At 45.7% G+C, this 15,903-nt stretch overlaps 2 protein-coding genes across 3 annotated transcripts; both read right to left on the bottom strand.

Moving 5' to 3' along the window:
* Nucleotides 1–16: 16 nt before the first annotated feature.
* Nucleotides 17–8,160, bottom strand: ddx27 (DEAD (Asp-Glu-Ala-Asp) box polypeptide 27). Of its 2 annotated transcripts, none has more exons than XM_077013847.1 (21): nucleotides 7,417–8,160; nucleotides 7,173–7,322; nucleotides 6,998–7,057; nucleotides 6,722–6,911; nucleotides 6,325–6,374; nucleotides 5,685–5,768; nucleotides 5,404–5,509; nucleotides 4,669–4,842; nucleotides 4,393–4,543; nucleotides 4,166–4,265; nucleotides 3,420–3,561; nucleotides 3,166–3,319; nucleotides 2,912–2,993; nucleotides 2,531–2,708; nucleotides 2,220–2,326; nucleotides 2,030–2,126; nucleotides 1,849–1,940; nucleotides 1,166–1,286; nucleotides 902–998; nucleotides 750–821; nucleotides 17–422 (listed from the first exon to the last, which is right to left on the bottom strand). In XM_077013847.1, exons 1-21 carry the CDS (start codon nucleotides 7,501–7,503, stop codon nucleotides 407–409), a joined length of 2,310 nt encoding a protein of 769 aa, XP_076869962.1. In that variant the 5' UTR covers nucleotides 7,504–8,160; the 3' UTR covers nucleotides 17–406. The 2 variants fall into 2 exon arrangements, with proteins under 2 accessions (XP_076869962.1, XP_076869963.1); XM_077013848.1 differs by having other exon boundaries at nucleotides 7,173–7,319.
* Nucleotides 8,161–9,101: 941 nt separating this feature from the next.
* On the bottom strand, nucleotides 9,102–11,870 carry snrpb (small nuclear ribonucleoprotein polypeptides B and B1). The gene is made up of 7 exons (XM_077013853.1): nucleotides 11,679–11,870; nucleotides 10,375–10,526; nucleotides 10,172–10,283; nucleotides 9,940–10,092; nucleotides 9,679–9,811; nucleotides 9,390–9,515; nucleotides 9,102–9,305 (listed from the first exon to the last, which is right to left on the bottom strand). The coding sequence occupies exons 1-7, from the start codon at nucleotides 11,679–11,681 to the stop codon at nucleotides 9,265–9,267; spliced, it is 720 nt and encodes a 239-aa protein (XP_076869968.1). The 5' UTR covers nucleotides 11,682–11,870; the 3' UTR covers nucleotides 9,102–9,264.
* Between the last annotated feature and the right edge of the window lie 4,033 nt (nucleotides 11,871–15,903).

Here is a 15,903-nt window from a genome sequence, read left to right as displayed (position 1 = left end):
TCACTCTAGTACGCAATCGAGTTCAAAAACATGAGTTTTTAATAAGTTCACAGAACCCTGCGACTGAAGTTAAACAATTTTTCAGATACCACAAATGCAAATTACAAAAAAGATTGAACTGCAAATATAACCAACGTGATGCACTTATTCCTCAGTTATAATAACACTGGTTCCATCAGCACCCCCAGTTGTTGAGAACAGGGCCGAGTTATCGCTCTCTTGCTCCTAGTTTATTCTGCAGCATGTAAGGTGGCTCACACCTTTTCTGTCTAAAACAAATGTACTGGTTAATGTTGAAGTGGTCCAGCTGTCCAGATTTGCTTTGTGCCCCTCAGATCTGGAAGCTCATGGGAACCGAAAGCAGGACGCTTTGGCGAACACGACTGCATTTAGCGTGACAAACTCCTCACTTTCTCCTGAACCTGAAAACAGATCAACAGGGCCACTTAAGCATGAAGAACAAAACTAGAGGTTCCTCATTGCTTGGTCAGATATAACATGCAAACGAAGTAAAAATCCAAGCTAATTAACTGCTGTAGTGTTTTACATTCACAGTTGTGGAGTCTACACTTTAGGTCCTTTTGGCATTAAAACGTGTACATATCCAGATGCTGTCCATATACTATTAAGATACCTGTATAACCACGCATGCCCTCCGAAAGTTCTTGGACATAACTGTCACAATCCTTAGGAAGTCAAGCATGCTTTGTGATCCCTGTGTGTGTGTGTGTGTGTGAGGTGCAGCATACTTGGCTTTGGATTTGAAGCGACCACCCTTCTTGTGAGCGTGGCCGAGTCTTTTCCGGTCCTCAAAAGAAGGTCTGCATGAATGCAAAGGGCGCGTTAAAATTTCCAGTGACTCGACCTTCAGCATCATGCGTGCGTGTGTGAAGGTCCATACCCTGCTCTGTACTGCTTCAGGGCTTTCTTATTAACGTTGGTGAGCTCTTTGTCAAACACAGACTTCTTTGCAGGTTTCCCACCTTTTTTGGTGGGGGCTGGAAAAAAAAAACGGAAAGACGAATATTAGAATATTAGACAGTCAGACGCTGGAGAAATTAGACAGTGGACTCCAGCTGACCGACAGCTGAAGGAGCTCCTGGCCTCCGAGCAGAGGGTCAGGTGAAGGTCAGGAGAGGGTCAGGTGAAGGTCAGGTGAGTGTACCTGTCTCTTTGGGCTCGTCCTCGGGTACCGCCCTCGCTCTCTTGGGCTTGCGGTCCCGCTTGGCCGTCCGCTCAGCGTACATCTGAGATTTGAGCATCTCGAATTGAGCTCGCTCCTCAGGCTGGAAGAGACACGTATGATCACGTACGGAGGCGCACACGGGAAGAACGAGTGAGAAAGGAAACCGAAAGCACAGACTGCCTTCCTTCTTGCTACCTGCCAACGCACAAACAGCTGCAAACCTGCCAGGACAGTATCAGTCTTCATAAACACACTCCTGACTCCGGCAAGGGGTTGTTCAACACATTTTTCCATTTTATTAGGACAACTAATATATATGCCACAGTGAGTCAGTGAGGGTCAGAGAGGGACACCACACTCACAGCATGCCCATGGGCACAGCAGGTCCTGTGGCCCAGTCTGGTACCAGCAACACTACAGGCCAAGGACTCCGAACCATCTGTGTTACTGTGACAACATCTATACTTTTCCAAAAAACATTTTCTCAATCATCTCTTGATTTTGTAAGTCTAGAATTAAGCTGTTTTTTATTATTATTTGTTTTAATGTCAATTTTTCAGTTTTTACAAACAGCAAAACCTCATTTTGAGTAAATGTGAAAAGGTCCTACAGCAGTCAATACTATAGAATAAATAGAACACGGGCAGATAAGAAGAACATACCGACAACACTTTCTTCTTGCCCTCTTTCAAAAACTGGGCCCGTTTCTTCTTCCCTCTCAGTGCCAGGTCGAAGTCCTGCAGAGCCTTAGTCACTGCGGACACAGGGTCAGCGTTAGTCGTCGGCGTGAGGCAGTGCATCGCGGCACCAGCACGGGGCCATAGCGCGACGTCGTGGACTCACTTCGCTCTTTCTTCCTCTCCTCGTGCGTCTGGAACCAGGTCCTTGCCGCCGGCTTCTCGTCCGGCTTCTGCGTGAGCCGCTTCTGCGCCGAGCTGATCTGAACGACCAACGGGCAGAAAATGGCGGTGAGTGCCAAGCACTTGTGCATTTTTTTTTAATCGGTGCATTTGTGTTTCTCAGGCAGGCGTACCTTCGCTTCAGACTGGGCCATCTCCTTTTCTTCCTTCTCCAAACACATCACCGCGTACACGTCTTTCTCCAACTTCTCGATCAGATCTCGGAACTTTAGAATGACCTCTGGTACACACACGGCAAGAACGTGAATTTATGGTGAACTTCAAAAAAGCTAAATAATTCAAGGTTACAAAGGGAACTCATTCACAGACACTTAAACACCTGTATCATAAAATAAATAAATCAGAACCATTTAGTAAACTCAGTCCAGTCAAGAGTATCCATGCCCCCCCCCCCCTCCTCTCCATCGGGTCGTACGGGTTTTACCTTGGGGCAGAACGCGAGCTTTGACCGCCGTCTTGGCCTTCCTCACAATCTCCTTCAGCATCTTCCTCTCGCTCTCGCCCACCAGAGAGACGGAGCGCCCCACTTTCCCCGCCCGAGCCGTGCGCCCCACCCTGTGGACGTAGTGCTTCAGCGTGTTGGGCATGGTGAAGTTTATGACCTGAGGAGCAGCAGAAAGAATGCGTGAAAACACTTGTACTTTCAACCCTTTTAACCAACACACGGTGGAAGGGTGTGGAGAAAGAAACTCGTTTTTATTTTGTCATTTATCTGATATAAACCTCCAGGTTGAGTGAATCAGACCAGAAGACTTCAGACTAAACCGCTCCGAGTTACACAAAGACACACCATGGAAGGACGTACCGTTTTAACCCCCTCGATGTCCAGACCTCGGGCTGCTACGTCTGTGGCCACCAGGATGTCAATCTGTTCATCTTTAAAGCGCCTAAAAGAAGACCAGAAGAGAGAGGGACTTAAATTTGTACACATGCATAACACACACACAATCTTTTTTTGTTGTTGATACATTTTCAGGGTCTTTCCTAAAGCTCTCCTGGTAGAGTGTGCAGTGGTGTAAACATAAGAAGGCTTTCAAATCGGAAAATCGGCGGTGGTACCTCAGACTCTCCAGTCTCTGCGTCTGAGACAGGTTGCCATGGAGCTCGCCGACCTTTAACCCCATGAGGCCGAGGAGAATGTGCATGCGGTGCGCTTGCTTCTTGGTCTGCGTGAAGAGCATCACGTGATCCTGGAAGGTCCGTGTGAGGAGCGCTGTGTGAAGGTCACACCAATTGGGCTCGGGTTACGACACAGTGGAGACGTGATGCAACAGACTGCCAACCTTCCGGGGGGGGAAGGTTCTGGTTCTGACCTGCCACAATGGCCTCCCGGTCCCCTTCCCTGGCTGGCCGGATCCTCACAAACTCCTGCCTGAGGTACGGCGCCACGTCCGTGTTGCTGTTCACGAAGATACGCACTGGCTGCTTCAGCGAGACGGAGGCCAGGTCCTTCACCTGTGCCATGCACAGTCAGACAGACACAGAGATAAGAGACACGGACGCACAGAGAGCTTCGAGTTTCGTCCCCACACGTTTCGCTCACGTCAGGTGCAGACGTGCCGTCTTGCTATCATGTGAAGGTAGACGCCGTCACGTCCGCTGAGCAGATCTCATCTCTGCTGAGCTTTTACACTGAAACCGTGATCAACCGTCCGCAGATAGCGGACCTTGTTCTTTAAATTGTATGTTTATCTGTCTATGGTTATTTGCGCTTCTTGGTACAAGTTTTAATTCCTGCTTAAGCGAGCCTAAGTTTAATTGAAATACCGCATAATGGCATACGCGTTTAGTTTAGTACTGGTCTGAATTCTGACATATCTGTACTATTATCTAGGATGAATTTTGTGAACAGATGAAAAGCACTTTAAGTCACTCAGGATAAGAGCGTCTGCTAAATGCCCATAATGTAAATGCCCAAAACTGGAGTGAACACGCGTGCACCCTTAACACAGAGGAGAGCTGTAGTGATGAAGGACGGTTCTGCCCGTGTGGGCTTAGCCATCACAGCAGACCCCTGCTGACCTTTCAGAACCAGCAGGTCATTAAAACAGGCGGTTACCTCCTCACTCATGGTGGCGGAGAAGAGCATGGTCTGTCTCTGGTAGGAGCACAGGCGGATGATCTCCTTCATCTGTTCTTCAAAATACTCGTCCAACATCCTGTACACACACGGGGAGAGAACGCGGTCAACAAATGAAACAGACAAACTAAAAACAAGACTAGAAACATTCGTTTAAAGCATTAAGAGCCATCGCAGCGCGGCGTCCCTCTCACGGACGTTCTCACCGGTCTGCCTCGTCCAGAATGAGGACCTCGATGTGACTGAGCTCAAAGGACGGGGTGTTGTGCAGATGATCGATCAGGCGTCCGGGCGTGGCGATCAGGACGTCCGGGCCCGCCCTCAGGGCCGCTTCTTGTGACTTCAGGTCCAAACCACCTGTGTGTAGGAGATATCGCCACGTGACCCGGAAGAAAAAGCCTTTGCTACGAAAACCTAAAATGTAAACGCGGTGCATTGTGGGTGAAGAGTTGTAGAGTAGGTGTAGGAAATCCCCCACTCACCCACGGCAAGGCAGAAGGTGACGTTGGTGAACTGGCCCAGCTGCCGGGCTACCGAGTGCACCTGGATACCCAGCTCCCTGGTGGGCACCAGCACCAGCACACGGGTCACCTGCGCCGCTCTCGGCTTGTAGATGAGACGCTCCAGGACCGGAAGCATGAAGGCCGCGGTCTTCCCTGTGGGGCGGATCGGCAGACTGAGCTTATCAGTACACCACTGAAGTGGACCAGTACACCACTGAAGTGGACCAGTACACCACTGAAGCCTTTTTAAAATCTGATTTGGTTTAAATCAGAGTGAAAGATGACGAGTACGAACACAAGGCCGCTTCGCAACAGGACCGTTCACACGAGCCCAACAGCACCGGCGTGTTAAGTGAACTGGTGTTTACAGATCACGTTTATGTTCCCACTCACCCACAAAAGTATTTTCCGTTCAATTTTAATGACCGTTTCAATTAACAGATGAATCATCAAACAATCCTTTGCCACACAACAGAGGCTGGGATCAAGGAAGCCATACAAGATTAAAAAAAAAAACCTGGTGGTCTGTGCTGGGATCTACATCAGGCCGCATCACCCATAGACAGTGGGGCACAGTAAACTGCCATAATAACCAACCAAAAAAACACCAACACTGCATATACACATTACATAAATTAGAGATTGACCACATACACACAATCTTTACTATAAATACACAGCATTTTCCTTCTCCTATAGAATGCAAAGACTCACCAGTTCCAGTAGCAGCACAGGCACAGATATCCTTCCCCAGCAGACCCACAGGCACACAGGCCTTCTGGATGGGTGTGGGCTGCTTGAAGCCCATGGTGGTGATGGCCTGTGGAAACCACACACACCACCAAACAGAAATGACACGTCTGTCCAGAGCACATGATCTAAGGACATACCGAATTTAACAGATTTTTAATGAAACGCAGTGATTTGAGGTGGGAAGAGGTGTGGAAGAGGGAGGCGGATAACTTTACTCCTTCATCAGAAACACAATGTCTGACCTTCAGGAGAGGCCGGGACAGATTCATGTCTGGAAACGTCAGGTTCTCGTCATACTGGGAGGCATCTTCGAAAAAGGCATCAGTCTGTTAAAAAAGACCAAACAATCTTACTGAACTAGACTGCACAGGCCACAGAGCTACGGTGCACAATCTCCAGGCCTGGGGAAAGAGAACTACGCCCTTGAATATGTTGGTGTTCACCCTGCACCCACACAGCCGTGTTAACGTCGGGAAGGCCGTATCTGTCGTGTTTACACAGGTGTGCTGGGAGCAGAGGGAGCTACAACACTAGCGGGTGAGGACGGGGAAGTCCGACCATAGTGTTCCAGCTCAGGAAAGTGTCTCAGGAAAGTGTCTCAGGAAAGTGTCTCAGGAAAGTGTCTCAGGAAAGTGTCTCAGAAAAGTGTCTCAGGAAAGTGTCTCAGGAAAGTGTCTCAGGAAAGTGTCTCAGGAAAGTGTCTCAGAAAAGTGTCTCAGAAAAGTGTCTCAGGAAAGTGTCTCAGGAAAGTGTCTCAGGAAAGTGTCTCAGGAAAGTGTCTCAGGAAAGTGTCTCAGGAAAGTGTCTCAGGAAAGTGTCTCAGGAAAGTGTCTCAGGAAAGTGTCTCAGGAAAGTGTCTCAGGAAAGTGTCTCAGGACTTGCCTCCGCTGCAGCTGCCTTCTTGCCCTTCTTCCCCTTTTCCCTGACCGTATCTATGGGGGGGGAAGTGAGAACAAGCAACAAGTCAAGAGTGCATGTGTGAAGAACGGAAAAACACAGGCTAACTAACTAAATATATATGTATTATATAATATGTACACATTTGAAGAAGACTCAATGTAAGTAACTGCAGGTAAGATATGTAGAGAGAGTACACATTGTAGTAAAATACACAAAGTTTCAAGAGTAGCATGACGTTTCGGACCGAGGTTTTTCATCAGCTGTGCAATTAGGAACAACACCTATTAAAATATTAAGCTGTGAAATTAGGAAATTTAGAACCCCATCTTCTTTTTCACACGCACACACACACACATATATCCATGACGGTAGGACTGACCTGCTTTTTTGAGAACAACTTCATCTCCTGAAGAAAACTCATCCTCTTCATCATCAGTCCCTCCATTATCGTTCCCATCAGAAGTTTCTTTGTCGCAGCCATCTTCTTCATCATCGTCGCTGTCGTCCTCATCCTCCTCTTGCCCGGTGAGAGGCGTGTCTGTTTTCTTGCCCTCTTTCCGGGCTTTTTCCTGAATACCATCAACTCTGTGAGTGACACGCAAAGCGCGACCACACACTGCGTACCTGTGAAGTGCGTCTGGTGCTGCTGTCTTACCTCCACTTTGCGCTTTTTACGCACTTTGTCTATCTTCTCGTCCAGTGTGGTGGGGGCTTTCTGGAAATCAAATGTGACGGGACTAAATCAACGGGGCGACTTCATGATCGCCGTTACTGTCCATCGGAAGTGTCCGTGGAGTACAGTCTGTGTGATCAGAGTATTACACACTCACCCTCTTCTTGAGTTGGGCCATCACGTCCGCCATGGCCCAGTCTTCACTGTACAGTCCATCTCTCTCTCCAAACTCAAAGTCCACACAGAAGTCACTGTTGCCTCGTCCTTTCAGGGCTCGCTTCTCCTTACCCAACACAACGGGCTGCTCCTGCACGTTATAAAGCCATGATCTCGTGTTTAGATTAGACAACATGGTCACCAGAAGCATGCTCTGCATATAAAGTGAGTGGACATGTACCAACCTCTTCATCATCAGACGCAGATTCGTTATCCTCGGGCACATCTGCGTCATCCTGAATTGTCCCAACGAGATCAAAATCTGACAACATATTACTGGCCCTAATCCTAACCCTAACCCTAACCCTAACCCTAATCCCAGAGCACACTAGCACAACTGATGCATTTGCCAAAGAAAGCTATCTAGCAATCGTGTAACAGTAACAATACTAAGATTGCCGAGTACTCTATAGGATGCCAACTGTGGTGTTAACTTTATTAATATGCTAAATGTAACTACATATAACTAGAAGCAACTATAAGTGCCGTACGAGCTAAATGTGCTACCCTCAACCATCCAGTGCACATCACACGTGTGTTGAACACACTTCCGGTGTTGTGGTCAATTCAGTCCCCCCCTGTTCCCCCAAAACTGCGCATGCGCGAAATCATTACACATTAATCTGCTGCTGTGTTCTCACCGTTTGGATTTTTGGTTTTGTTTCTCTAGCTAACATAAACTGTACATTTACTGTCATTTACATGGGGAAAACCAATTTTCACAGGGCCCTGTGAATATGATAATTTTCATATGAATACCTTCTAAGCTTTACAATACAGTTAATCGCAAGCAGTTTTACACGCAAAGTTAAATTTAGCTAGAGAAACAAAATCAAAATCCAAACGGTATCACTTGTATACGTCGAGTAAAGGCGATAACACAGCAGCAGATTAATGATTTCGCGCATGCGCCGTTTTGGGGGAACTGGCCGTTTTGACCGTAACACCGAAAGTGCGTCATACTTGTTCCTAACGTTCAACTGCCAAAGCGTCCGCGTTCTCCTGCGGTACTGCCCCTTGTGGCGAGAAACGGAATAGAGTGCAGAGGGCCGATCAATGCGACCCATTACTCCAAGATTTGCTTGGTGTCATCTGCACGAGTTTATGCGGGATATCGTGTTGGGTCAAATTATGTAGGTCCCTTCGTTCTACACCTCATTATTTTACATTTCTTTTAAAAGTCCTTTTACCTTACCTGAAGTTGTGCCTTCACATTTCATTCAGCATAGAAACTTTCTCTAGTCTTAAGATAGAGCAAATTTAGTTTGAATTCATGTGGAATTAAACATCTTATAGTCATACCAGTTACTTATTTTTTGTTAATTATTTAACATTGGTATAGAACAAGGACTATATGTATTGGCACCTTCAGTTAGGATGCCTTCCACATGTAGATAAATATGAACGCATCCTCACCCTCAAAAACACGCAACTTAGTTTTCCTCGTTCTTAGTTTTTTGTTGATTCCAAGACCACTTATAGGTTTATTCATAAAACCTCCTAACCCAATTCTCACTCATTTCAAGAACCACACAGGTACTGACTTACTTTTGGATTTCTTTCCGGCAACTAAGGGTAAAGCATGAATCACAATGAGACTGGCTGAAATTGGCTCAAGCCTTTGAGGCCACGATTATGATTTTTATATAGACACACTGGTTCATACCCTAAAAAAGGGAAAACATTAAATTCTCACAAAAGGAATTAGGTTTTGCCATGACCCAGCACCATTCTCTATTCATATAAACACATTAAGTTACCTACTTCCTTCATGACGACAGAACAATTACTGGAGCCAAAATTGGAAACTAATTGAATTTGCATGACGTTTACCCTTTTACATTTTCCAACGAGAATGAATAGTACACAATTCTTTTTAAAACCATCCAATAAACACTTTATTAAAAAGGAAAAAAAACATTACAAAAAAAGGCAAAAAATCAATTTCAACTATACAAAAAGAGCCCACAGCCAAGGTTTCCCACAGGAGGAAAAGAAACCGCTCAAAACCCATCCGAGTTCAGACAGGGCACTCAGGGTCGGGGTGGCCGCATGCCCGGGGGAGGGGGCCCAGCTGGGGACAGAGAGAGAGAGTTAGGATACGGCTCCACAAGATACCAAACCACACGCTCAATTCTACAGGACGGGTCTGCCTCACCTCTCATTCCTGGGGGTGGAGGTCTCATGCCCGGTGGAGGCATACCCATTGGGGCACCACGGCCAGGGGGCATGCCCATCGGAGGTCCCATTGGTGGCCGCATGCCAGGGGGAGGGCCCATCATACCTGAGAGCAACGAGGAAAACACCAGGTCAACATTTACTGCCGTGACTGAAATCTAGCTCATCCTTCTGAAGCCCATCAACATAGTCGCAACAGTGTCATTCAATGTTCCCCTTCTCACTGATCTGAGAGCAGCTTTGCAGTTAAGCTGGTGAGGGAAGGTCACCTGGAGGTGGTGCCCCTCTGCCCATGGGTGGGGGTGGGCCGGCCCGGCCCGGCGGGTACTGCGTGGGGGCCCCGGCGATGCTGGCGCCGGCCGCCGCTGCAGCCACCGTGCCTCTTCCCTGGGGGGTCATCACCTGGAACGGCGCGAACGAGCAACACGTGTGAAAAGAACCGTACGCGTGTACTCGCTTCAGTTCGTTCTTTAGTACAACCAAGAGAGACGAAGCAGCTCCATGCTGTGAGGGAGCCACCAGCTTCTCACCTGTTGTGACGGGCCTCCGACACCACGCACTGGTCCAGCAAGGCCAGCGGGGGCCTGGGCCATGGGAGCTCCGGCTGGAACACCCCTGCCCGCTGCCCTACCCACCCCAGGACCTCCAGCCACCCCAGCCAGGGGCACACGGGCGATCCCCGTCTGTAACAGCAGCATAGCATCAGATATATACGCACAACAGAAACACCACATACAGTTTTGGGACAGATTCGTAACTTACGTCTTTGGGGGGAGGTCCCTCTACAGTCATGGAGACCAGATTCTCTCCTCTGAGCAACACCAGGCCCAACACTCGTTTCTCCTCCCTCTCCGGCTGCTTGGAATTTTTGGGCCTGTAAAGCGGGGTACATGAACATGGAACAGGCCGCGTACACCAAACCTCCAGTAACGTCGTGCGCTTTGCACCATGTTGCAATGACTTACTTGATCTTCCTGAACTCGTCACAGTCACACAAAATGAGGTTCATGTGTTTGTCAAACGCCTTGAACGTCCCGATGAATATGCGACCATCTTGCAGTATGCAGCGCATACGATAGTCGATGTGCTGGAGCATCTTGCTGCTTTTCCCCACCGTCTGTAATAGAGGTGTATTCAACTAAGGATTTTCATAGTTTTTTTTTCGCCTCACCCGTTTTAAATGGTAGCCATTAGTAGTAGCCATTATTAGTAGCCATTATAATCTCGGCAGATGCTGACATACTGTAGCGTGTTCAGCTCCGCTCATTTGGATTGTGCAACTGCAGGGTGTGATTTATTAATGTGTAGTAAGGAAGATGCCTATTGTTAATGCGCACACATCATTTAAAAATATTAATAGAAATTAGGTTGATTTTATTTGACAAAAGGCTATATATAACGAAAACAGACATTTAATGTAACAACTAATGCTTAGCAGCATCCTTGGCCACCCCCATACAGTTAGAATGGTACATTCGACTATGACGTTCATAGTCGACTAGGGGGTATAGTCGACTATAGTCGAATCAGCGACTATTGCAGGTCTCCCCATGTATGTAAAACAAGTGGTTGATTAAAACAGTCAGCTCGGCCATGTTGGGTCACAGCACAGACTGAACAAACTGTCCTCACCCCCCACACCAGAAGTACAAATGAAGGATTTGAGGGTGTATTTTGCAGCCCTGAAGAGATCTTCACCCAACACCACCCACCACCTCCACAGGGCCGGTGTGTAAACACCAACACTGCACCACCCTAGCCAAGGAGAGTGGCCAAGCCAAGCTGCTAGGTTTACAAGTGGTTTAGTTAAGGGAATTAATAGCATATCGCAACGAGTGAAGCTCAACACCATTTAAGACCGTTTATAAACTTGTATTTATTTAAACCAAATACATTATTAAACTACTCTGATAACTTTAGTCTGTTATTAGCGAAGCGGCTCACAGCAGCAACCCAGCTAACCTACCCAGCGCCTTTAGCTTCCCCATTCATTACCAATCTACCTAGTTATTTTACATTTACACGTTCACATGAACGTGTAATGGGGAAACAAACGTTGTAATATTGCTAATAAAATTAAAATGGTCGTAATGTGTTAATATGTTCATCTGTCTTCAATATAACCAAGAACTACATAACGTAATACTAACGTAAGTGCAACTAACTAATCTACATAGGACTTCTTTTTGCAAATTGCTTTAATATTAAAAGGAAATATTTAAAAGAGGGCCTCTGGATATAGAAAACAGCCCGATGAAATGAGTCTTACCATGATTGCTGTTGGGATGGTTCCGATTCAACTCGGATTCTGCCGAACAACTTGCAAAAAATTGACCCGCGAAGCCAACAGTGCGGCACCGCTTGGTCCTTTCTTTATCGCTGCTGGAGCGGAAGAGAGCGGAAGGGAGCGGAAGTCAGCGCGCACTGTAATCGCGTCCCCCGGAAACACGAGGCTCCCGCCATTCGAGCCGCCCTACTGGATTATCTGTTCGTTTGCTGCCTTTCGACGTTTTCAAATAAGCTTTTAAAAATAAAAAAATATATGTTAAAATGGTGCTAGACATATATAAAATCTGAGAACAAATGCCTACAATCCACTGTAAGGCAAAACTGCCACAAAACTAGTTTCTAAGGCATTGGCCAAATAATTTGTAATGATTTCATATGAAACACTTGATGAGTAATCTGCTGATGGCTTGAACACTTTGAACGTTTGGGTTTTTATAACTGTTATACGACTTTAAATTGAGTTGAAGCCAATTTTTGAGTAAAACAATCTGAATGACCGTTTAGAACTATTCAATAGTTGTAAAATTATGAAATGCTATTCTGTAAAAAACAACCCAACTAGATCGTCCATCCCTAAACTCAGGATGTTCTATGATTAAATAGGTTAAAAAAATTAATTTGTATACCATTTAGACTCATGTAACTCATCGTAATAAAGAATCACCTTAAACCATTTTCAAGCATTTCCCAATACTTCTGATACATTGTCAAAACTCTAAACACAGCAACACATTTACAGTGGGGAAAATAAGTATTCAGTCACCAATTGTGCAAGTTCTCCCACTTTAAAAAAATGAGAGGCCTGTAATTGACATCATAGGTAGACCTCAACTATGAGAGACAAAATGTGGAAAAAAAATTGAGAAAATCATTTTGTCTGACTTTTAAAGAATTTATTAGCAAATAATGGTGGAAAATAAGTATTTGGTCACCTACAAACAAGCAAGACTTCTGGCTGTCACAGACCTGTAACTTCTTTTTTAAGAGGCTCCTCTTTCCCCCACTCATTACCTGTATTAATGGCACCGGTTTGAAGTCGCCCAGCAGGCATTTCAACGTTGAATCAACGTTGGATTTTGTGTCGATTTTGAAAGGTGAATCAACGTTGATATGTCAACGTCGTTTCAACGTCATACATTCACCCTTGAATAAACCATAAAATTCACGTTCATGATGCTCAAAATTGCATGAGAGAGAGGAAAAAAAACAACTGTATGCCATAATGAAAAAAGAACAATTTTATTTTTTTTATTCTCTCTGTAAATTTCATCTCGGAGAACCACCACACAGTCATGGCCTGGCGGTTAGGGAACTGGTCTTGTGACCGGAGGGTCGTGGGTTCGATTCCCAGACAGGCCATGACTGAGGTGCCCTTGAGCAAGGCACCTAACCCCAACTGGTCCCCGGATGGCAGGCTAGGGCTGCCCACTGCTCTGGGCACGTGTGATCCACAGCCCCCTAGTAATCACTAGTGTGTGTGTGTGTTCTGACTGCACAGATGGGTTAAACTTGTTGATTTGTCATTGCGAAGTTTTGTTTCTGCCTCAAAACATTTCAAACTGTTTCATTGCCTGATGTTGTCTTCCTGGATAATACATGCCTGTTTTTGACGACGTTTTTGGACGAATTAATAAATAAATTAAAATTATATTATTATTATTATTACTACTACTACTAATAATAATAATAATAATAATTAATACCTCTTTCAAAACCCTCAGCCAATGCCAAAGAGTTGTTTGTACTTTTTTATTGTATTGTGTTTTTTGAACTTGAAATGGTAATACAAAGGCAGGTTGAAGATATTACGTTGATTCACCGTTAATAGTTCAACGTTTGCGCAAGCACTTAACATTAAACGTTGATTCAACGTTGTTTCAACGTTGAAACAACAACAGACAGTATTTCAACTATATTTCAACCACATTTTAATGTTGAAGGTCGGTCGTGTGCCAGCTGGGCGTTAACAGTATAAAAGACACCTGCCCACAACCTCAAACAGTCACACTCCAAACTCCACTATGGTGAAGACGAAAGAGCTGTCGGAGGACACCAGAGACCGAATTGTAGACCTGCACCAGGCTGGGAAGACTGAATCTGCAATAAGCAAGCAGCTTGGTGTGAATAAATCTACTGTGGGAGCAATAATCAGAAAATGGAAGACCTACAAGACCACTACTAATCTCCCTCGGTCTGGGGCTCCACGCAAGATCTCAGCCCGTGGGGTCAAAATGATCACAAGAACGGTGAGGAAAAATCCCAGAATCACAAGGGGGGATCTAGTGAATGACCTGCAGAAAGCTGGGACCAACGTTACAAAGGCTACCATCAGCAACACACTACGACGCCAGGGATTCAGATCTTGCAGTGCCAGACGTGTCCCCCTGCTTAAGCCAGTCCATATCCAGGCACGTCTGAAGTTTGCTAGAGAGCATTTGGATGTTCCAGAAGAGTATTATGTTATGTCCCGAGGCCAACGTAACGACACAGCGACACGCTCAAAAACGCCGAAATACGTATCTACTTCGGTTTCTCTAAATGGTGGGACTAGAGCAATGGGTTTAGCAACAGCAAAACCGGGGCGTACGTCCTCGAGTAAACCTACCTCCGGACCGGAGGAGAGTTGAGACGCAGGTGCGGGCTCGCACAAACTTTGCGGTGGGGAATTTGACATGGTTTGAAATCGTGGGGCGGACTCCCTCGCCCTTGGTTCCTGTAAGCTCCTTTTCCATTTCCATCTCGAGCTCCAGTCGCCGCATAGACAACCTGAGAGGGGGAGGCTTAAGATGGCGGAGTGAGAGGAGGGTTTTTAGCAGGCTCTGTTGAAATTTAAATTTTATTTTACTATTTAGCCTAGTCTCTTGACATTTTGCCTTAGCAGTAGATCCGTACACATACTTTTTTAAAAATATATAGTCCGTTTGAAAGCCTTTTTGGTTACTACTTTACTTGTTATAGCTCCAAATTGTTAGAAGTTTGTCGGTATCATGTCGGACCATGAATACAGCCTGACTGCAGCACAACGAGGATGATTCTGATGCAGTTGAAGTAGATGTCGCTGCTTCAAATCCAAACACGTCTACCGGTAAAGCTGATAAAGTGAACCGAGACCACACTGAAAAAAACATGAAGTTGATGATGACTGAAACTGATCTCGAGGGTGATTCCGCAACAGCCATAGGCGAATACTATCCATGACAATAAAAAAAAGACATTTTCGAGCTTCAGTCCCAGGTAAACAATCTCCGGATTGAGAATCAGAAGCTGAAAAGTTCCTGTGCTGAACATGCCCGGTATAAGAGTGATCGGTCTGCCGGAAAGGGGGGGTGAGAACTTGCGTGAAACTATCATCGGGATTCTCACAAGAGTCATCCCGGTATCAGTGGACCGGTTGCGGGACACGGTGGACACCGTACATCGGCTGGGGGGGGGGAACCAGCGCCGCCACTTCTGACAACGTCCATCGAGCTGTTATTATACAGTTCAGTATGCGCACTGTTCGAGACGAGGTCTGGCTAAAATCCAAGGACGCTAAAGTTTGTTAACTTATGAGTTAAATTCATTCTAGTTTGTGTGTATGGGTATAACAGCAAAGTAATTAATAACATTTTCTATTCTGATCTATGTGAGAAGATAAAACATTGGAAAATAACGTACTCGACAGAGGAGGTGATTATAGGAGGTGATTTTAATGCAGTTCCAGACAGTTCAGTTGACCGTCTTCCCTCTCGAGGGCGGCATAATCTCATTGATGAAAACTTCAACAACTTAGTTTCCAACGTAGGGGAGAGTGGGGTGAGTTGTGCCAGTTTTTACTTAGTGACTTTAAAGTGAGACTATGACAGTAATGCTTCCAACTAGAATATGTACATATATTTCAGGATGTGGGGGCATCCCTGGAATCAGTCACTTTGGATGTGAATTATAGTATTTAAGAAATTCAGCTTTTTGAAAAAAAGTGGTCTCGTGGCACAACTTGCCCCCAGTGCGGGGTAAGTTGTGCCATTGGAGAGAATACATTGGGGTAAATTGTGCCATTGATTACTGAAGTAAAACAATACATTTTGATCTCAAGAACTGGAATGCTATATAAAAGCTAGACAAATTCAATACAAAATTACTAATTTAAAGTTTATTTAAAGTTACTTTACAACATCAAAGGCCAATTTTCTAAAAGCCTATTGTGCCACATGAGCACACAAAAG

The sequence above is a fragment of the Brachyhypopomus gauderio genome, chromosome 8 (genome assembly GCF_052324685.1).
Source record: "Brachyhypopomus gauderio isolate BG-103 chromosome 8, BGAUD_0.2, whole genome shotgun sequence".
In the NCBI taxonomy this organism is placed as follows: Eukaryota; Metazoa; Chordata; class Actinopteri; order Gymnotiformes; family Hypopomidae; genus Brachyhypopomus; species Brachyhypopomus gauderio.
The sequence above is the reverse complement of the archived record's forward strand: the minus strand, read 5'-3'. Positions and strand labels throughout refer to the sequence as shown.

What these genes read in the sequence shown, in the direction of transcription:
- snrpb (XM_077013853.1), bottom strand. An exon ending in GACGAGTTCAGGAAGATCAA is followed by an intron (nt 10,284 to 10,374) that starts GTAAGTCATTGC and finishes CCCGCTTTACAG; the next exon opens with GCCCAAAAATTCCAAGCAGC. An exon ending in CAGAGGGGCACCACCTCCAG is followed by an intron (nt 9,516 to 9,678) that starts GTGACCTTCCCT and finishes CGTTGCTCTCAG; the next exon opens with GTATGATGGGCCCTCCCCCT.
- ddx27 (XM_077013847.1), bottom strand. Translation starts at nt 7,503, where the DNA reads ATGTTGTCAGATTTTGATCTCGTTGGGACAATTCAGGATGACGCAGAT. An exon ending in ACATCGAGGGGGTTAAAACG is followed by an intron (nt 2,709 to 2,911) that starts GTACGTCCTTCC and finishes GCTGCTCCTCAG; the next exon opens with GTCATAAACTTCACCATGCC. An exon ending in CTGAAGCAGTACAGAGCAGG is followed by an intron (nt 822 to 901) that starts GTATGGACCTTC and finishes GCATTCATGCAG; the next exon opens with ACCTTCTTTTGAGGACCGGA.